The sequence below is a fragment of the Pristis pectinata genome, chromosome 4, assembly GCF_009764475.1.
Source record: "Pristis pectinata isolate sPriPec2 chromosome 4, sPriPec2.1.pri, whole genome shotgun sequence".
In the NCBI taxonomy this organism is placed as follows: Eukaryota; Metazoa; Chordata; class Chondrichthyes; order Rhinopristiformes; family Pristidae; genus Pristis; species Pristis pectinata.
The window spans coordinates 23,300,067-23,321,521 of NC_067408.1; the positions used below are offsets into that span (position 1 = coordinate 23,300,067).

General features: G+C 39.0%; 1 protein-coding gene across 5 annotated transcripts in view; it reads left to right on the forward strand.

The window, feature by feature from the left end:
• Window positions 1-21,455, forward strand: part of rapgef6 (Rap guanine nucleotide exchange factor (GEF) 6) — a 245,849-nt gene that overhangs the window by 101,331 nt on the left and 123,063 nt on the right. For all 5 annotated transcript variants that reach the window (XM_052013253.1, XM_052013254.1, XM_052013255.1 and 2 more), the window contains 2 exons: window positions 11,937-12,012; window positions 14,095-14,265. In XM_052013253.1, the coding sequence (XP_051869213.1) occupies window positions 11,937-12,012; window positions 14,095-14,265 (247 nt within the window). The remainder of the gene's footprint in view (window positions 1-11,936; window positions 12,013-14,094; window positions 14,266-21,455) is intronic.

The following is a 21,455-nucleotide window of genomic DNA, read 5'->3' on the forward strand; positions in this document are numbered from 1 at the left end:
ATGTGATGACCAGAACTGAACACATTATTTCAATTATGGTCTAACCTGAGTTTTATATAGCTCTTGAACTCAATCCCCTGGCTAATGAAGGCACACCATACACCTTCTCAACCGCCCTTTCCACTTGTGTGGCAACTTTGAGGGATCTATGTACTTGGACCCCAAAATCTTTCTGTTCCTCCACACTGCTAAGAATCCTGCCATTAACCATGTACTCTGCCTTCAAGTTCATTCTTCCAAAGTGTATCACTTCATACTCTCGGATTGAATTTCATCTGCCACTTCTCTGCCCAGCTCTGCATCCTGTCTAAATCCCATTGCAAACTATGACGACCTTCTTCACTACTACACTGCCAGCCTTCATGTCATCTGCAAACTTAACAACCCATCCTTCTACTTCCTCATCCAAATCATTTATAAAAATCACAAAGAGCAGGGGTCCCAGAACACATCCCTGCGGAACACCAGTAGTCGCTGACTTCCAGGTCGAATACTCCCCTTCAACAAACACCCTCTGCCTTCTGTGGGCAAGCCAATTTCGAATCCACACAGCCAATTTTTCCATGGATCCCATACTTCATGACTTTCTGAATGAGCCTACCATGGGGAACCTTGTCAAATGCTTGCCAAAATCCATATATACTACATCCAACGCACTATCTTCATCAATTTGTCTTGTTACTTCCTCAAAAACTTGACAGTGAGGCATCACCTGCCCTTTACAAAGCCATGTTGACTATTCCTAGTGAGACAATGCTTCTCCAAAAGCTCTTAAATCCTGTCCCTAAGAATCCTTTCCAATAGTTTGCCCACCACTGATGTAAGACTCACTGGTCTATAATTCCCAGGATTATCCCTTTTACCTTTCTTGAACATGTGTGACTCCTTTGCTATTTCCTTATTCCTCATAAATATTTCTCTGACCATCACCTCTTCAATGTTTATGTTCAACATAGAATATATATTGTTGTTGACATATATAAACCTACTCCATGATTAATCTAACCTTTCCCTCCTACACAGCTGATAACCCTCTATTTACTTGGCTTCCTTCCTCTATATCAATAATGTACGATGCTACAGAGTTCACTTTGACCTCTCCCGGTTATCTTGAAGTACTGATGGTGATGGATGAAGCTTCAAGAGGATTACCTTTTGAAATAATAGTTGCATTTATATTCCTGCTTTGTATGGTTTTGTTGTTTCTTTTTATTTGGAATCATAGAGTTACATGGCAAGGAAACAGGCCCTTTGGCCCAACTCATCCATGCCGACCAAGATGTCTATCTGAACTGGTTCTATTTGCCTGCATTTTGCCTATAACCCTCTAAGCATTTTCTATCCATCTACCTGCCTAAAGATCTTTTAAACATTGTAATTGTACCTGCCTCTACAGCTTCTTCTGGCAGCTTGTTCCATATACCCACCACCTTCTGTGTGGAAAAAGTATCCCCTCATGTCCCTTTTAAATCTTTCCCCTCTCACCTTAAATCTCTGCCCTCTAGTTTTAGACTCCCTTATCCCACAATAAAGACTGTAGCCATCCACCTTATCTATGTATTCCTCTATAACATCACTCCTCAGCCTCCCATGCTCCAGGGATCCAGCCTCTCCTTAAAACTCAAGCCCTCCAGTTCTAGTAACATCCTTGTGACTCTTTTCTGCACCCTTTCCAGCTTAATAACATCCTTCCTATAGATGATCAGAACTGCACAGAATACTTAAGTGTGGTCTCAACAAAAACTTGTAATGTTGCAATATGACGTCCCAACTCCTGCACTCAGTACCTTGACCGAAGAAGGCAAGTATGCCAAACGCTGCCTTCGCTGCCCTGTCTACCTGCGTCATCACTTTCAGGGAACTATGTACCTGAACCCTAGGGGAACACCCCTATAGTTTACTGTGTAAGTCCTGCCCTGGTTTAACTGACCAAATGCAACAACTCGCACTTGTCCAAGTTAGATTCCATCTGCCATTCCTTGGCCCCCTTCTCCAGTTCATCTAGATCCTGTTGTTTTCTTAGATAACCTTCTTCACTGTCCAGTACACCAGCAATTTTGGTGTCATCCACAAACTTACTAACCCTGTTAACAACATTGTGATCCAAATTGTTAATATAGATGACAAACAACAGTGATCCCAGCACCAATCACTGTGGCACACCACGCGTCACAGGCTTCCAATCTGAATAACAACCCTCCATTACCACCCTCTGTCTCCTCCGCCCTCTGTCTCCACCAAGCCAATTTTGTATCCAATTGTCTAGCTCACCCTGGATCTCATGTGATCTAACCTTCCAGACTAGTCTGCCATGCAGGACTTCATCAAGGGCCTTGCTAAAGTCCATGTGGACAACGTCTACTGCCCTGCCCTCATCAACCTTCTTTGTTACCTCCTCAAAATACTGAATCAAATTTGTAAGGTATGATTTCTCACGCACAAAGCCATACTGACTATCGTTTATCAGTCCCTGCCTTTGCAAATGCTGGTAGATCCTATCCCTCAGAATCCCCTCCGATAACTTTCCCACCACTGATGTTGGGCTCACCAGCCTGTAGTCCCTGCTTGTCTTGCAGCCCTCCTTAAGTAAAGGCACCGCATTAGCCGTCATTAACAGTATTAAATAAATATATTTTAAAAAGGTAACAGTTTGCACTGCTCTGAAAAATTATCATAATTCTACAACTGTATATATTGTCCCTCCATAAACCTGTATCAATGGTAATTTTTAAAAAATCAATCTACAGAAAGAGCTCAAAGAGGAAACAAGGTTGACTGAGGATGAATCAACATGATCACTGAAGCATCTTATGCCACTATCTTACTCTCTCTTCTGCATCAACAATTCCTTCCTGTTTCTTTTGAAAAGCTCTAATCCCATCCTGTAGTTGAATATTTTTAAGTAGTAAAGCACTGCAGTTAGTAGTTGATAATCTCTTGTTTAAAAAAAATGGCTCCCATGATATTTAACTTGAATGCATGAAAATACGAAAATGATATGATGGAATTCATTTGGAATCCTTCATTGTTGTTCCACTGTGTTGGATCTAATTATGTTGTTTACCATAATGCATTGAAAGTCACACTGAATGCTCTGTGACCTAAAGTATAATGTGACAAGATGCAAAAAACAGATGACACCGTAACAAATTAATATAATAAGGATGAGTGTAGTATGAAAAACAGAGGGATGTAGAATAGAATACAGTGTCATACTGAATATAAACACAGATTAGATATTAGAATTAAAGAATTTACAGCACAGAAAAAAAAAATCCACTTTCCTGAACTGGTCTATCCCAGTTTTAATCTCCATTTTTCTTCTATTTATATGTTTACTGTGCTTCACTTTAAATGGCTTTGTGGTAGCACTTCCCACATTCTCACCATTTTCTGGGTAAAAACACTTCCTTTCTATTTGTGGATTTATAAGTGTGAATACCTTATGCTCCCTACAAGTATCTTATAAACTTAAGTTGTTACAGCAAACAGGGTTTTGAATAGAATTAAAATCTATGTACTAATTTGAGAATATGATTTGTATCAAATGTGGTTTTCTTCTACTTTGTTTTATAAAGATCTCTTTGAATGCTCCTTTTGAGTTCTTTCCATCCAAGCTCTTAACGGCATGATAAGTGTACTCCACTCCAGCATTTAAAGCACTTTTTGAGATGCTCATTTTATGTAGACTGCTTGTATCTAAAAGCAAGTATGTGAATTTTAACGTATCCTTGATTTTATGTTGATTTTTATACCATACATGTCAATTTCTTTTGCGGGATCTGTGATGCATTACATTGATTACATTTTATTTATCTGTTCAACAGGCTACTTGGTCAGAGAAGTGTTAAAAATTACATCAAATTTACAAGTCTGAAAGAGGCCATTTGTTCAAGTCATTCCATGCTTGTGTTTATGCTCAACACAAGCCTTCAGTCACTCTGTTTACTTCATGTCACTCTATCGATGTTTTTTATGAAACTTCTATACTTTCTGAGAACTATAGACCAATAAGGCTGACATCTGCGGTAGGTGAATTACCGGAGAGGATTCTGAGGGATAAGATATACATGCAACTGGAAAGACAGGTTTATTAGGTGCAGTTAGCATGGCTTTGTCTGCAGGAGATCATGTCTTACAAACTTGATTGAGTTTTTTGATGAGTGACCAGGAAGGTCGATGAGGCCAGGGTGGTGGATGTGGTCTATATGGGCTTCAGTTGGGCTATTGATAATTTTCCACATAGTAGACTGCTCTGGATTGTTAGATCACATGGAATCCAGGGAGAGCTGGCTAATTGGATACACAATTGGCTTGATAGTTGGAATCAGAGAGTGATGGTGGAAGGTTGTTTCTTGGAATGGAGGCCTCAGGAATTGGTGCTGGGTCCATTGTTGTGTGTCATCTATATCAATGATTTGGATGAGAATGTACAAGGCATGGTTAGTAAGCTTGCGGATGACACTAAAATAGGTGGTACCATTAACAGTGAAGAAGGTTATCAAAAATCACAAGAGGATCTTAATCAGCTAGGGAAGTTGTCCGAGGAATGGCAAATGGTGTTCAATTCAGGTAAGTGCAAGGTGTTGCATTTTGGAAAGTCAAATCAAGGTAGGACTGTTGCAGTAAATGGTAGGGCACTGGGGAGTGTTGTTGAACAGAGGGATCTTGGAGTTCAGGTACAAAGTTCCCTGAAAGTGGAGTCACAGGTAGACAGGGTAGTGAGGAGGGCTTTTGTCACACTGGCCTTCATCAGTCAGGGCATTGAATATAGAAGTTAGGAGGTTATGTTGCAGTTGTACAAGACACTGGTGAGGCCACACTTAGACTATTATGTTCAGTCTGGGTCATCGTGCTATAGGAGAGATGTTATTAAACTGGAAAGTGTGCAGAAAAGATTTAAAAGGATGTGTCCAGGACTCGAGGGACTGAATTATAGGGAGTGGTTGGACAGGCTAGGTCTTTACTCCTTGGAGTGTGGAAACTGAGAGGTGATATTATGGAGGTGTTATAAAATCATGAGGGACATAGATAGGGTGAATGCGCACAGTCTTTTTTCCCCCAGAGTTGGGGAATCAAGAATTATAGGGCATAGGTTTAAGGTGAGAGGGTAGAGATTTAAAAGGAACTTGAGGGGCAATATTTTTTTACACAGAGGGTGGTATGTATATGGAATGAGCTGCCCGAGGAATTGGTTGAGGCAGGTACATTAACAATTTTTAAAAGATAGCTGGACAGGTACATGGATAAGAAAGGTTTAAAAGGATATGGGCCAAATGTGGGCAAATGGAACTAGCTTGGATGGGCATCTCAGTCGGCATGGACCAGTTGCCAAAGGGACTGTTTCCGGAATCTGGCACTCTATGCTTTTTTGATCAAATCCTGGAATGGGCAGGTTATCTTGAGGAAAGGTTGAACAAGTTAGTTTTCTATTCATTGGAATTTAAAAGAGAGAGAGGATTTGATTGAAATGTACAAGATCCTAAGGGGTCTTGACAGGTTGGAGATGATGTTTCTCTTGGGGAATCTAGAAATGAGAACCATAGTTTAAAAATGAAGGGTTGCAAATTCAAGACAGAAATTGGGTAATTTTTTTTTCTCTTGGAGGGTTTAGAATCATTGGAACACTTTTCCTCAGAGGAGAGTGGAAACAGAGTGTTTGGATGTTTAAAGTCAGAAATACAGATTCTTGATGAGGGGTTGTGAGGTAATTTGGGATGGACTGGAATGCAGAATTGATGTTATGGTCAGATAAGCCATGATCTCATTGAATGACAGAGCAGGCTGGAGGAGTCACATGGCTTACTCATGCTCCCGATTCATATCTTCAGCCTCGCATGCTTATCTGAATTCCTTTTCACTGTTATGTGTGCTTTGTGTGTCAGCCAGATGACATGGCAATGGGTTCCATGCTCTTGTCACAAATTTGTTAAATAAAAGATTTGCCTTTTGTGCATGCTGTCCTTAACTTGTGTAATTCCAGTTAATCAACTTCAAAGCTATAAAACATTATTATACCACTTAAAATAGTGTGTCAAAATTTGAAGGGCAAAATGCCTTAATTTAATCATTTTTTTCCCTCAATTTGGAGCTAAGCAACTCTGTGAATTCTCTAATTCATTGCACTTGCACTTTCTCAGCAAGTCATGTTTGCAGTATGACATCGAAGATGTTCACTTTGGTTGAGACCACCCTGATTCCAAATCTGAAGATTGAGTGTGATGCATTGTTTAAAGATACCATCATCAAAATCAGATTTTAATTGTAACATGTCAACTCAATGGACTTGAATGGTACTTCATTATATGGGAATAACTCTGAATAAGATGTTGACCATATGTTGGATTTAATTAATATTAAAATATAGAAAAATATTGTAGGACGCTTCAGAGTACGATCAAATATAACTGATGCTTATATGAATGCAAGTCCTTCTGTCTTTTATAATAGCATTTCCCCACCTTGGGGTTACAGCCCAATTTGGGGTCACAAACTTTAAGAAATGGGGTTGCAAAGACATGTAATGCTAGCTTTATTTTTTTCAGTTGCCAGGGTAAACTGATTTACTGTTTTATGAACATAATAGCATTTGTCTTTTGAACAAAAATTTTAAACAAATCTGCCCTTGCTTGCTTCTTCCTAATTACAATATTAGAATTCAGACTTAGAGGCTAATGGCATCATGAGTTTACAATAAAGAAAAGGGAATACACACCGACTTCCGAGATCTTGGAAAGATTTATCATTTTTGTCAGATGGCTTTAAGTATGTGTGCAAGCAATGCCCCTGCCATACTATGTTCACATTTGTGTTTGCACATACTACTAAGTAATTAAAAAAAATGCCTGGAGCAACGGGTGTTTTTTTTTTGGCATGTATTGATGCTCCTTGCTTTATTTTAAAATACTTGATTATTATGTACGTTTGCTGTACGTAAGAAGGACTGGAAGCAGAAGTAAGGCATTTGGCCCCTTGTGTCTGCTCAGATGTTCAATAGGATGAAGGCTGAACTTTTACCTCCTGAATACTTTCTGCACTATCACCTTTGAGTTCCTAATATTCCAAAAATCTGTCACTCTCTATCTTGACTGGAGTATTGTGAATCATTCTGGATGCCATGCTTTATGAAAGGTGTGAAGGCCTGGAAGAGGATACAGAGGATATTTAGCAAAACGATTTTGACTGGAGAAGATGATGTGTTGTCATTGGAAGAGAGGTTCTGGCAGTGATATTTAAAATCATGATAGAGCATATGGAAAGAAATTGTTCCCATTGGCAGAATGGTCGAGAACAAGGGAAACATAGAATGAAGATGACTAACAAAAGAACTAAAAGTGACATGAGAATTTTTTTTCCCTGCTATGCACTGCCTTGTTTATTAGTGGAGAGATTCAAATGTAGGAAATCAGCTGGATAAGTTTCAGAAAGGAAAGAATTTACAGGGCATTGTGATGAGGAGAAAGAAAATCATAAGTAAGATGCCACACATCCTCCACCTGGTCACATTCTGCAAACAAAAATGCCTGAAGTCATCAGTGAGCTTCCCTGAGGTAGCTAGCACTAATTCTGCGACTAACTGTGAGAAGTCATGGCAGGCTCAACTTTTTAGACCTTGACAATGGATTCAGTATGGGTATTAGGGTAACTGAGCAGTTTGCAATGAAGGCTGGAGAAATGGATCATCTGGAAGTCCAGTCAAGAGCTAACATGGTCAAATTGGGTTATGCTACAATGCTTGAAATCTGTGATTGTGGCAAGAGACAGACCATACAACACATTCTGTTCTATCCACTGTTCAGGGATAGTACATGCATGGGTTGGTGAGGCAAACTCGACCTTTACATTGTATCTGTCAATAGAAACATCTAAGTAAGACATTTTTTTTGGATGGACACAAGAAGCAGCAGCAGCTCAGGTTTTTGATCCCTCCTTGTATTGTGTTCAAAATCTGAATGTAGCCTATGGGCCAGAGGTGAATTGCAGATTGCGACTTTGGCTTTCTATTCTAGAATCCTAAAGTTATTGTCAGTTTCATGGAATCATAGGGATTGCTTGTTTGTCAATATTCATGTTGTCTAATGGAACTGACTGGGACTTTTCAAAGAAAGTTAAATGCATGCTGACCAACCTTTGCTGGACTTATTGAGCAATGTTTCATTGGAGTAATGAAAACTATTGGGTGTAGTGTACCAATAGAAGCTATGTAGAACTTGTGTGACGTATTCAACATAATATTTGTCACAAAATTTCAGGACTTGTACTATATTTTGATGACCATGTTAATTCATCAAAACTCTCAACTGACATGAGATTTCTTTAATCATTTTTAACAAAATTGATGGTAATATATATTAATATATATTCTTGTTGAACTTCGACATATCTGATTATTTGTTTTGGAATTTGCACAATTGCTGTGAAAAGCTTGAGAGTTGTGACTATGCGTACTTTGGGAGATGTCTCATATGACTTTAAACCGTCCCAGCTGGTGGTTCTATTCTCACTGCCTTACTGTGCCAATTGGAAAGAAAACAGTTTTTTTTCATTATCTGTTTATATACTTTTGACTGTTAAGTCTTCCACCACTGCCCCCCCCCCACAACACCACCACTCTACCATTAAATTTTATAATTAATCAGAATCAAGATTCATTATCACTGACTTGTATGTCATGAAATTTGTTGTTTTGTGGCAGCATACAGTGCCAAGACAAAATTATTATAAATTACAAAATAGTACAAAAAAATAATGAGGTGCATGGACCATTCAGAAATCTGATGGCAGAGGGGAAGAAGCTGTTCCTGAAATGTTAAGTGTGGGTCTTCAGGCTCGTGTACCTCCTCCCTGATGGTAGTACCGAGAAGAAGGCATGTCCTGGATGGTGAGGGTCAGTGATGGATGCTACCTTCTTGAGGCACCACCTCTTGAAGATGTCCTCCATGGTGGGGAGAGTTGTGCCCGTGATGGAGCTGGTTGAGTCTACAACCCTCTGCAGCCTCTTGCAATCCTGTGCATTGGAGCCTTCATACCAGGCTATGATACAACCAGTCAGAATGCTCTCCACTGTACATCTACAGAAATTTGCAAAGAATCTTTGGTGACGTACCAAATCTTAAACTCCTAACAAAGTAGAGTCACTGGTCTGCCTTCTTCGTAATTGCATCAATGTATTGGGCCCAGGATAGATCCTTCGAGATGTTGACAGCAAGGAACTTGATGCTGGTCACCCTTTCCACCGCTGACCCCTCAATGGTGTGTGTTCTCCTGACTTCTCCTTCCTGTAGACCACAGTCAATTCCTTGGTCTTGCTGACATTCAGCATGAAGTTCTTGTTGTGACACCACTCAACCAGCTGATCTTTCTCACTCCTGTACGCCACCCAGTCACCATCTGAGATTCTACCAACAACAGTCGTGTCATCAGCAAATTAGTAAAAGCAAATGAAGAACAGTTTTTTGTCATGTGATATTTCTCCCTGGTTGCCTGCAGCAGAATCAAGATTAGTATTTAATTTTTAGAGACTCTAGGACTTTCGTGGAGGGTTGGTAAAGCATACACTAATGATAATTGGAAGCTCTGTTGCCAATAGCTCAGTGCATTTCCACTCATTTTTAACACAAGAAGTGGGCACCATCTCTTTGCTGCCTTTTTGGGGCATTGCAATAATATGATTACACAGAGAGGAAGACAGCAGCTTCTATCATATCCAACAGAAGGTGATGAGAATGACCGTAGGATTTGGGTAGTCTATCACCATATGTAGGTACAGCCAGTCCCCGGCTACGGCCCACATTCACTTTACAGTCTTGAGCTTCACATGTTGCTGCATGGCCACACCCGCATTCCCAACAATGGCCCTCACAGGCAGCTTCTCCACACAGAGTCATGGAGTGATTCATTGTTGGATTTTTGCCAGGTTCCCAGCACAGCAGTAGTGAGGGCAGGGATTAGTGCCAGGTACCTTGCAGAAAAGCACTGCCAGAAACTTGCCTGTCTGTCTTTAGCACTCTCATTCTTGGGAATGCATCTTGAACACCAACTGAGGTGCTGGTGCATCCCTGCTGAAGTTCTCACTCTCTGTTTTTGTGTTTTTTTTGTTTCTCTTGTATTCTATCTTGGTTGTCTTTAGGCTCTTTGAGACATCTCCCAATCTTGTGGCCTACCACTAATTTTGTAATATTGCATCGATTTTCTTTCAATTTGATATTGTCTGGTTAGACATTCAGTGATGCTTCTTGACATGAAAAATCTCCTTAAGAGTCTGCCATTGCCAATATATGGTCCTTCCCTTCTATTTTCCCCATTGTACTTCAGCCAATTCTCCACTTAATATTTTAATTGCCTTTATTTAAGGTTAGGACACCAGTTTCACCCTCAAGCTGCATTTGAAATTCTACCATACTATGATTACTCTTCGCTTGGGGATCCTTTCTTTCTTTTGGATCATTTAAATAATTATGAATCACTATCAGATCTGAAGTAATCTGCTCCCTGATTGGTTCTTCAACAAATTGTTCCATGAAACCATCACAAGTTCACCCTATGAACTTGTGATAAAGAATGAGAAACAAAGGAGGCTGGTTTGATGACAATATCAGGGTTGGTGTGTAGGGAGTGGAGAGCAGAGCGTTCAGAACGGGTGAGGTTAGAGTAGGTGGGGGGCAGAAAAGTCAAGCTGGCTGATGTCGCGCTGGCAGTTGGCTATGACTAGGTCCAGGGAAGGTAACAGGCCTGGTGGGTGAGTCCAGGTGGAAGAAGAGGGCTGAAGAAGGGTCCTGACCTGAAACATTGACCATCTGCTTTTCTCCACGGATGCAGCCTGGCCTGCTGAGTTCCTCCAGCATCAGTGTTTTTCTCCTTTTATCCAATCTATTTGATAATCAACATCACCAATGATTACTTCAGTACCCTACTTGCCAGCCCTCCTGAATGAGAAGAGGGTAATTAATACCTATGTGACTATTAATGAGACTGATAACTAAAAGATCGAGTGAGTGTGGGAATGTGTCATCTGAATTCCATTCGATGTATCGTTTGTGTTGGTGAGGAAAATTAAGCCACTTCACTAAATCAGTGTCTAGCCTTAGCCAAGTACTTTTAGTTTTGATCTCTTCCTCCCAAGACAACTGATTGTGTTGCAGTCCTCTCAATTCAACCTTGGGCTGTGCCACTCACTGACAACATTTGTCCTTCAAGGCAGTGGAACATTCCCTCCCAGGCAACCTCACCAACTTGGTAACTATGCAGACATTCAGGATTCGTATGTAAGCATACACATACATAAAAGTCCTGAATTTCCGCATTGTGGCTCACTGCTGTCGTCCTGAGTATGCTCCAATGTTGGAAGTGGTGTGTAAATCTCTGGTGTTTTCCAGAATATCTACTGGGAAATTCACCTGGGGAACCTGTGAGAGATTCAATGACTCCATTCATTTCCATGGAAATGAATTTTTGTGAGTTAAAGGAATTTACATTTTTAAGTTATTTTTAATGAAGTAAATTGTTTCAAGGTTTTTTTTGTAAGTGTTTCGTTTTAAGTAATTTTATTTTTTTTAAATCATTCCAAGTTTTTGACACCCAATTCAGGCTAGAACATGGCCTGATCTACTCAAACACTTCGGTCAGATTGATGATTCCCACTTCAGTGGGATTAATGCACTGCTTACAGTTTTGGCGATTACATTGATGCCAGTGTTCTTGAAGTTCATATTGGAAGTCCACTTGCATTAAGAACAGGTTTAGCAGATTGGTGATTGTGAGTGGCTAGGAGATTTGGACAAATTTTGGGCCAATATTGAGCAGATGAGAAATGATATCATGCAATCATGCCTATATTATAGGCCTCAGCTCAGTCCCTGTCTATGTTCTAATGACCATGAATAATTTGTGTTACTAATGAATTTGATCTAAATATTTTCCTTTTCTTTAACATGTAGTTTTGGCAAGCAGTCTGCTGGAAGCCTGAGACGAGGCTGTGAATGTATCGTTTTGGAAACTTCAGAAATGATTGTGGTAAGAATCGTTTGAAATATAGGATTTCTTTCTTAGAATCTCTGATGTATTTTATTTCTGTGGAATATGATTTAGTTATTTAAGGTTTTGGCAACATGTAGTTCTATGGCATTTACAGGCTTTGAGCCAAGTTTACAATCAATCATTTGCCTACCCTCCACCCACCCCCCAATCCCCAAGTACAGGGGCTCCCCAGGTTAAGAATCACCTGACTTATGGAAATCTGACTTTATGCAAGTTCTCTCATACATTCTTAAAGCAATTTTTAAGCTAGAAATGATCATAATAAGTTTTATGGTCTTCCTTAATGACTGAATACAGTATATATTCCATTTAGTTTAATGAAGTGTAGTGTTAGGGTGATTGTTGAATGGAACAAAAGTATTATAGCAAGTGTATGTGGAGTGATATGGTGTGGGTTACCATAGAAAATAGATGTTTCTGACTTACGGAGAAATAGGCTTAAGGACAATTCTTGGGAACTGAATCCTTGTACCTGACATTGGATAAGAGTCGAGTTTATTGTCATATGCACAAGTGCCTGTATGCATAGGTGGAGTGAAAAACTTACTTGCAGCAGCATCACAGGCACATAGCATCACATAAACAGCATTCACAAGAAAAACAGAAACACAGTTGATTAGAATGTGGGGGGATAAAATAGATTTAGTGTGGGATTAGTGTATGAGGGTGCTTGATGATTGGTATGGTCTTGTTGGGCCTGTTTCTGTGCATTATTACTCTATGATTCATAAATTATACACAATTTTTACAAAAACACATATGATGATGAATTGTAATTATGATCTTGGCATTACCTAATAACAATGGCTCAAAATTTGTGGTCAGCAGTGAGTTGCACTTGCTCCCTACTGACCTTCATAGAAGTTAGGGCTTGCCTCATGAGATAATTCAATAGTAATGTATGCCTTACAGCTTGCCCCATCTCTTGCAACAAAATCCTGCATGTTGACAAGTCATTCTACAGCATAAAATTATCACATTGTGGTACGGGGCAGTGACAGAGATGGACCTTGTCTTGTGTCAAAGCTGTCAAAAAACTGAATTTAATCAGAAAATTTCAGAACTGCTCAAAAAAACTATTAAAATTATTTAATTTAATGGTTAATGTTATTTAAGTTTAAAAATCAAGGAAACAAATGCAGAAAGTATTTAAATGCACTTGAATAATCTTTGAAAGGATGTCAATTAATACTTCCATACCAGCTTTACAGAAGTCATGGTGAATTTGTTATGTAAATACATGGAAAAGTACTTGAGTTGCTGGACTTGAATTCATTGCCAGAGTGTAATTGAGAAAATACCATCAAGCAGCTGACTGGAACTTCAGGATTTCATTTTTGTATGAAAATCCCTAAATTGCTTATGGTTACATGAGAGGACGTCATCAGTTACCTGGAGAACTGATGACATTTTCCCATAAAATCAGGACCAGAAACTCAACAAAATAAGTATACATCAGCCCAGTACAGAAAAGTTAGTAAGATATTTTTATATTTGAAACTGGTGATGTCTTGTGTCCTTTTATTTCATATAGACTAAGAATGTGACTGGTGAATTTTTTTTCAGAGCATTTAAAAAAAATCACTTAATTTAAAGATAAGAAACAGCCCTTTAATTTTTTTTTGCTTTGAAGGACCAAGAAAATAATTGTATCTACTGAATATGTTGAATTTAAATTTTCATGATAGAAAATTGAAGAACCGATTGATAAATGAAAAGAATTTTACAAGTAGATGTTACATTGGACAAAATATAGCCCATAAGAGAAAAAAATGTACAGCACTCACAAAACAAGCATGTGATTTTTGCATTGATAAACCGTTATGTACAGTTTCCTGAGAGGAAGGAAGTAGTGGCCCCAGCTCATTGAAACATAATTTTCTCAGTTAGAGTGCGGCTGTGCTTATGTGTGGTTTCTATTCCAAGAGCCCCTCTCCCACATGCATAGGCACAGTTTAATGTTTTTCAACATTTCTCATGAGTCTCTTCAGATTACACAGACTCTCTGTGATATGGAAGAACTGGATGTTCAGTCAGGATCCTGAACATGTATTTCAGGTTGAAAATGTGAGTGAGAATGAGGAGAAAAACCTACAGAGGGAAGTTACAAACCGGCAGTCCCGTCGGCGCTTCAGGAAGATCAACCTAAAAGGGGAGCGACAAACAATCACAGACAATGTGGATTCCTACCACTCTGACCGATCCCAGCAGACCAGCACTTATCACACGGTAAAGCCCTTTCTTATAATGTAATGAATATGCTTTTTTTTTCAATTAACCTTGGGCTAAGTTTATAATTTAACATCCAAGATTCTGGTAAGTGCGCAACTTTGAATTTGTAAAAGTAAAGTTAGTTATTTCCTGTTTAGAGAAATTGTATTTGAACTGAAAGTGCAGTTAAATTACGAAGGATAAGCTTCCCAGCAGAGATTGCAACATGTTTTTTTTAAAAAAAACGCTGCTTTTTCAAAGTGCCTATCAAGATAAGCAGCCAGTAAGTCAAAAAGATACTTCAGCGGTATGAGTAATTTCACAGATCATTTGGTCATTAAAATGGGGTTTTCCACTTCAAAACAACCTTTCACATTTACAAACATCCATTGGCGGTTGGTTGTTCTACTTTGCGTCTTAAGTTACAGATAGAGTGGACTGTAGTGAATTCCTACTAAAAGTGCAGCTGACTTCTCAGTATAAAGAAGGTAGATAATCATCTGGTACAAAGCATTTTGGATGAGAAGGGCATGGTTTGGATTTCTGATTTGTGGGAGGTCTTGCTTTTTGCTAATTTTCCTTGGACATGTGTCTGTGACACGTGTTTCTGCCCACCTCCCTCTGCAAACCCATTGAACCTTCACAGCAAAAAGGAACACTGTTTTGGGCAGCCTTTGCCTAGCGCAACTGATGGCAGATATTTCATAGACCATACCAGGGGGAGGGAAGTACACTACAAGATAATATTGCACCTTGCAGAGATTTTTAAAGACTTGCACAGCTATGCTACTGTTTGTGTCCGCAAAATGTTTCTGTTTACAACCAGTGGTTACCTTTAGAAGTGCAGTCACTAAACCAATTTGTGCTGAGCAAAGTTTTACAAATAGCAATGAACTAAATGATTGAGACATAAATGATGCTCAGGACAGTATGGAAAACCCCCTTCTTCTATTTCTATCTGACCTGATGGCTGATGCCTTCCCTTGATGTTTTATTGAAAAGTTGACACCTTCAGCTCTGCTGTACTGAGAGATTTGTTGCATGCAAATGTTGGCCTCCTATGTTCTACTCTCTGTAGGCTTAAAGTCATCCATAACTCTACCACCTTTGTCCTAACATATACTGAATCGGGTTCACTCTTCATCCTTTTGCTAGTTTGCTTCTATTAGTTCTCATTTGAGCAATGCCTTGATTTTAAAATTCTTGTACTCTAACTTATTCCCTCCATGCATTTATATATTTACCTTTGGTCCTACAAACCCTCAAAATATTCTCTCTTCTCTGATGTTTTATCTTTTGAGGATCCTCAATTTTAATCACTGCACAAATAACAGATACACTTTCAGCTGCCTGAGCCTTAAGTTCTGAAATTCTTCACCTAGTCCCTTCTGCTTCTTTCTACCTGCTCCCTACCACCCTAATATTAACTCTGTTGCTTGGTGTTAAATTGTGTTAGTAACATTTCTGTGAAATATTTTGGGATGCTTTGCTCTGTTAACAGCTGCTACGTAAACACAACTTGTTGGCCTAGATTGTGCACTGAACTCTTGGAATGAGGTTTGAAACCATGAATTTCTTAATTCAGCCAAGAATGGCACACTGGTGGGAGATGGAATGTACATTTTTGAACATTTGCACAACTTTATAAAAATAATGCATATTGATCCTAATGTAATGCAATAGTTCCTTTATGGGATGATGGCAAGGTCAGCTCAACTGTAGCCTTGAATCACTTCAGTTAGTATGATTAAAAAATTCTAACAACACTGTTCAAAGGAAGTTCAAGAGTTTAAATAGATTGATGATATCCAAGTCAGGAAGGGATGTGATTTAAGGAGAACTTGGCAGGTGATGATGTTCCCATGCCCAATAGCACTTGTCCTTTTAGTTGTAGAACTTGGGTAAATTTAAAGGAGCCTTGGGTGAGATTTTGCAGCACACTTGGTAGGTCAGCAGTACTTAAACTTCAGGATGTGATCCAAACTGGATTATAGATAGCTTTCTGATGGGTTGCACAAAGGCTGCAAGGAGTCCAGTTCACAATGCATACATTCCTATCTTCACTGCTATCCTCCAACTGAGCTCTGGGATGGTCAGGAGTCTGGGAGTTGCTGTAATTTGTCTCCTGGAGGCTGTCAGAATACGTTGAACTTGGGCATGGAAGTGAAGGCAGACTTGCCAGAGGCTGGTTTCCTGACATCATGGAACATAACGAGCCTTGGCTCCATCTGTCATGAGAGTGGAGAGAAAATTCGGTTGAGGATCAATGAGGGTGATGTTGGAAGAGAAATAGGATAGACAAAATGGAGCCTGGTTTGACGGGAGGATGAGAGGTGAAGAGAGAAGGACACCTTTATCCACCACACCCGACTCCCAACCTTTCCACCAGTTGCCCCCGTCCTACTCTTTTACCAGGCCTCTCTCTCTCTCTCCCCTCCCCTCCCCCCCCTCCCCCTCTCCCCCCTGCAATTATGTCCATTAAATTGTCCAGTATTTGAAAGATGACCAGCAGGAATGATGGATCACCAGCAATAGGATTGGGAAACTCATCATAGTTAAACGTGAAGTGATTATTGAAGGTAGTGAGCCATTGTTTTGGTGTCTTGAACAAATTATTATGAATCCTTGCAGATGAGAGACACTGCAGATACGATGGAGTATGCTGATATATAGTTTGGTAGAAAATTTATCAGTTAAATGAGGTGCATTTTCCTGGATGATGTCACTCTTTGTCAGTGTTCGAAACAATAGAATGGCCATTTTTACTTTTTTTTGTCATGCCTTGGAGGCAATGTTAAGGTAACGGGGAGTCGGCTGAGTCATTCACCATGGAGTACCCAGTCTCTGACGTCCTGCCATAACACAATATTAATGTTGCTGGTCCAGTTAAGTTTCTGGTCAATGGCAGGATGTGAATTAGGTGGGAAGAGGGTAGTGTTTGGTTGGCTGGGATGAATTGAACAATTATAATGTCATTGAATTTCAATTTGATTTATTGGTCAGATATCACTCCATGCTTGAATATTGTCCTGCAGACAAGCATGGACTATTTCATTATCTGACATGTTACAAAGGGGATTGAAAGTTTGCACTCATTATTATTCCCCATATGCTCCACCTCCTTCCCTTACACATGCATGTGTATACACTTCAGATAATTGTGGAGAAGTCAGTGATAAAACAGCTAAAGATTGGTAGGGCTAAAATATTGTCCTGGGCAACTTGGTGCTGAGATTGACTGCCAACTCATCACAACTATCTTCCTTTGTTTTAGTTTTGTCTGCAGCAAGTAGAGTGCTTTCCTTTTGATTTCCGTTCAGTTTCTCTAGAGTTTCTTAATGTCAAAGATAATCTGTTATCACCTGTCACCAAACGTTCTACTATTTGATCTATGTTTGGACCAAAGTTCTATATATGCATCATTATCATATAGTTAATGTATAACTGCATAGTTCAGTGGTTTCACTTAACTGTATAGTTAGACTGGTAAGGATGAAGTAGGTTATTCCTTCGTGTAGTGATGGAAATTGATCTGAAACTTGAACCTGGTCTCTGTCTCCACTCTGCATGACCTAACTCAGCATTTCCCGCATGTTCTGCTTTTATATGTGAAGGATCAATATTGACATAAGATTAGTTGATTTCATCAATTGATCTTTTTCATCTAAGTTGTAGAGTGAATAATTTGTGAAAAATTAAACTGTTCAGTTAATTAAGTAGACATTGGAACTGTGATTTGATGACAATGTGTATTGTAGGATTTTGTTTTTATTTGGAAATTGTTGCTAGCTTCTGTTTATATTGCATTTAGAAAATCAGTTTAAAAGAAAATGTTCCAGCAGAGGAGCATTAAAAAAGATGAACATTTGGCTTGTACAAAATGTATTAGTGGTTTAATAGGTTCTAGTAGTGGTATAAATGCAGCATGGACTAAAGTATGATCATAGCAGACATCTTACATTGCCAAAGCATCTGCAGTGCTAAAAATGGAAAGATGTTGTGCTGTGGATGATTTAGAGCATTCTTATATCAATCCATTCTTGGATTTTATTCCTTTTCTCCTCAACCCAAGTCTGAAGTGATGAAAAGGTGGCTTAGAGTTTGGTGATGCTTCACATTTAGGGTAAAAGTTACTGTATATAATTGCAGCTCTGCTTGTATTGCTGGCCATATTGCAGGCAAAATGAAAAGATTTGGGTTTGTTTGGACACAACATTTGAATTACTATCTGTTCTGAGTTCATGGTTTCACCAGAGTTGATTGTTTCTGTTGCTGCAACTTGGAGTGCATCAGACCACCAGAACACTAAGTCTCCTGCTCTCTCTTGTTCCTTTGCTACTGAGAACACTGCAGGGAGTTGAAATATGATTTGCAGGCACAAAAATGGCCATTAAAATAGTAACCGACATTAAAAGAGAGAGGTGGTGCTCACAGGCCATGTTGTCATGGTGACCTGACAGGCACTTACCTGCAGCTACAATGTTAAATAAATTCCTGATGCTTTTGGCTTCAGCAAACATTCACCAATTCTCATTTTGTGTAGCTTTTTCTTCCTTTCTATTCTGAGTACTCATTTTTAGCAATTATTGAGTTGTGCAGGTGATCAGTCTTATTTTGTGACATTTTATTTACGTGTCTTCAGTAACTCAAAGTTTGATTAAACTAATTCAACCTGATGTGTATCCATTTAGGTCACAGACAACCATAGTAGGTGGCTATTCAGCAGTTTCACCTCTGCTTTTTTAACCAGGCAAACGGCTTTTGAAACCAGCTTCTTCCTGTGTTTTAACTTTGTTTTAATTCTATGGAGCAATTTAATTCTATGGAGCAATTTTACGATGCACTCTAAAGCAATTTGTACCATGCAAAGTAAAGCTTGATATCTTTTCTTAATCTTTATTGGAGTTTGCCTTTTTATAATTTCTGTAATTTTGGATGACCTTTCTCATCCTATCTCATTCTTAACACTAGGTACCATGGCACCCGTTCTACTGACATCCCTATTAACATCTTTGGTGACAGTTCTGTAAAACTGCCAGACCATCACCTGAATTGTTTCTGTATATTCTGTAGTTTCCATGTGAACAAGTTTTACTGCTTTCTAGATTGGATGATTTTTTAGTTGCTACTATTTCTTTTTCTTGCGGTTAATCATATAACTAGGGCACAAGACTACCGGAACCAAAAGCAAGTTCTGCACTTGTGTCTTATCTTTTCCAGACACATGTCGTTACTTAAAATTTTGTATTTGCAGCATTCTGCACTGTAGCATAGAATGGTGACATGTCTGCGGTTTGAAGTTTCCTGTGCTGTCTGATGAGAATCATTTTTTTCAAGAAAATAATTGTTGCAATATTAGCAAATTGAAAGCAATCTTTTAAGAAACGATGTCAACCTTTCCTCTTATGTGACTGAGAACTCCACTGCTACATTTGTGCTTCTGTATAATGCTAAGGTCAGAAACATTTTGTTCTATTTCCCAAACCCTCTAGCACCTAGAAGGACAAGAGTAGCAACTGCATAATAATTCCACCTTAGTTCTTCTCTGAGTTGTACACCTGACATGGAAACAAATTGTGTTCCTCCTTCATCTCTGGGTCTAAATTTCAGAACTGCTAGCAGAGTATCTTTAATGCATGGACTGCACTTGAGCAAGAAGCTAGCAGAACACCATTTTCTGAAGGCCAATAGGGATAGATAATAACTGTTCATCTTTCCAGTGAAGTTCTATTTCCTATGAATTCATAAAACAGTGCTCTGAATTGAATATGTCCAATCAAACCTCTGGTTAATGGGTGACAACAATATCTAATAATTTCTGTTTTGGGATATGTTACTCAGAGTCAACTCAGTTCAGTGTCTCATGTTAAAATGTGTCATGTTAGACAGATAAACTGAGTGACAATTATTGGTAGATTAATTAAAAGACATATCTTGGTAGACTGACTATAAAGCAGCCTTACAGAAAATTATGGGCATTGTGTTTTTGTTTGATTCACAACTCAAAGCCCCAATGGTTCGTTTTGAGTCAAAATGAAGTCATGAACATTTGATCTTTTTTGGCTTTATTTCATTTTAATGTGATGTGATCTGCTGAATTAATTATTAAATGCATCTTGTGGTATCTTGTAGTAAAATATCTGCACTATCCCAAATCTTTTAGATTTAGAACCATTCTGTGAAAGTCAAATGTGGATTGAATGACTTGATCTGTTATTCGTATTCCACTGCATAGGGAGAAAGAAAAAAGCTTTCCTTATTACCTCCAGTCAGTCTTAAAGTAGCATTGGTTGAGGCCTGGAAGCTAACCTCTTGGCCCTTTCTACAGCAAGAATTGTCTTATTTGCCCAGGCTCTAAATTGGAGGCCTTTACCTGACAATATACCACCAGAAAAAGTGTCACGAATGACCTGCCAGGTTACAGAAACATCCCCATAATTGAAATTGACTCTAAGAAGATATTCAGAGTCTATAAGCATTGAACAAGAGGTAGTGAAGGACATAAAGGAGAAGGGAAATAGCTGGAATGGGAAGGGCATTCTGGAACTTGTGTCCAAGATTGTTGAAGGAATGTGAGAAACTACTGCCGATGTTTTAAAGTGTTCCAGGTGTGTTGAAGCACTGAAGGAAGTTGCAAGGTAAATAGTAAGATGGAAGAGATTTGATCACATGATGGTTGGCCAGGATCCATTCAAATTATTGATTTTGGAGGTAACATTGTCACATTTGAAGATTTTGGGAGCAGATGGTTTGAGCATGTTATAATTGAGGTGGACCTAGAAGGGAGAGGTTAATTGAATCTAAGCTCAGCAAGGGGTCAGTGTATTGAGGTTATGAACAGTCACATTTAAGGCTATCATTAGGAGGAGGACGGAAATGGTGCTGAGAGTATTCAGTTTGTTGCAAGAGCAGCAACAAATTGAAAGTGTGCTCCTTTCTTAACCTTGCCATTCCTAAATGTAATAAGCATAGAACTTCAACCTCCTTTAATAAATTTAAAAGCAAATTGGTGAATGACTTACAAACGCAACTGCAAAAATGGCTGTGATTTTCAGTTTGTCTTCTCATTATTGTTATTCATGAGTTGCCGATTCTATTTTAAGAAATTACATCATCTTGGTTGTGATGACAACTGTGCTCCCTCTTCAGGGGAATATCATATTCTCATTATATGCTGTGCTGCAAATCTCACTGATGCTTACAATCGG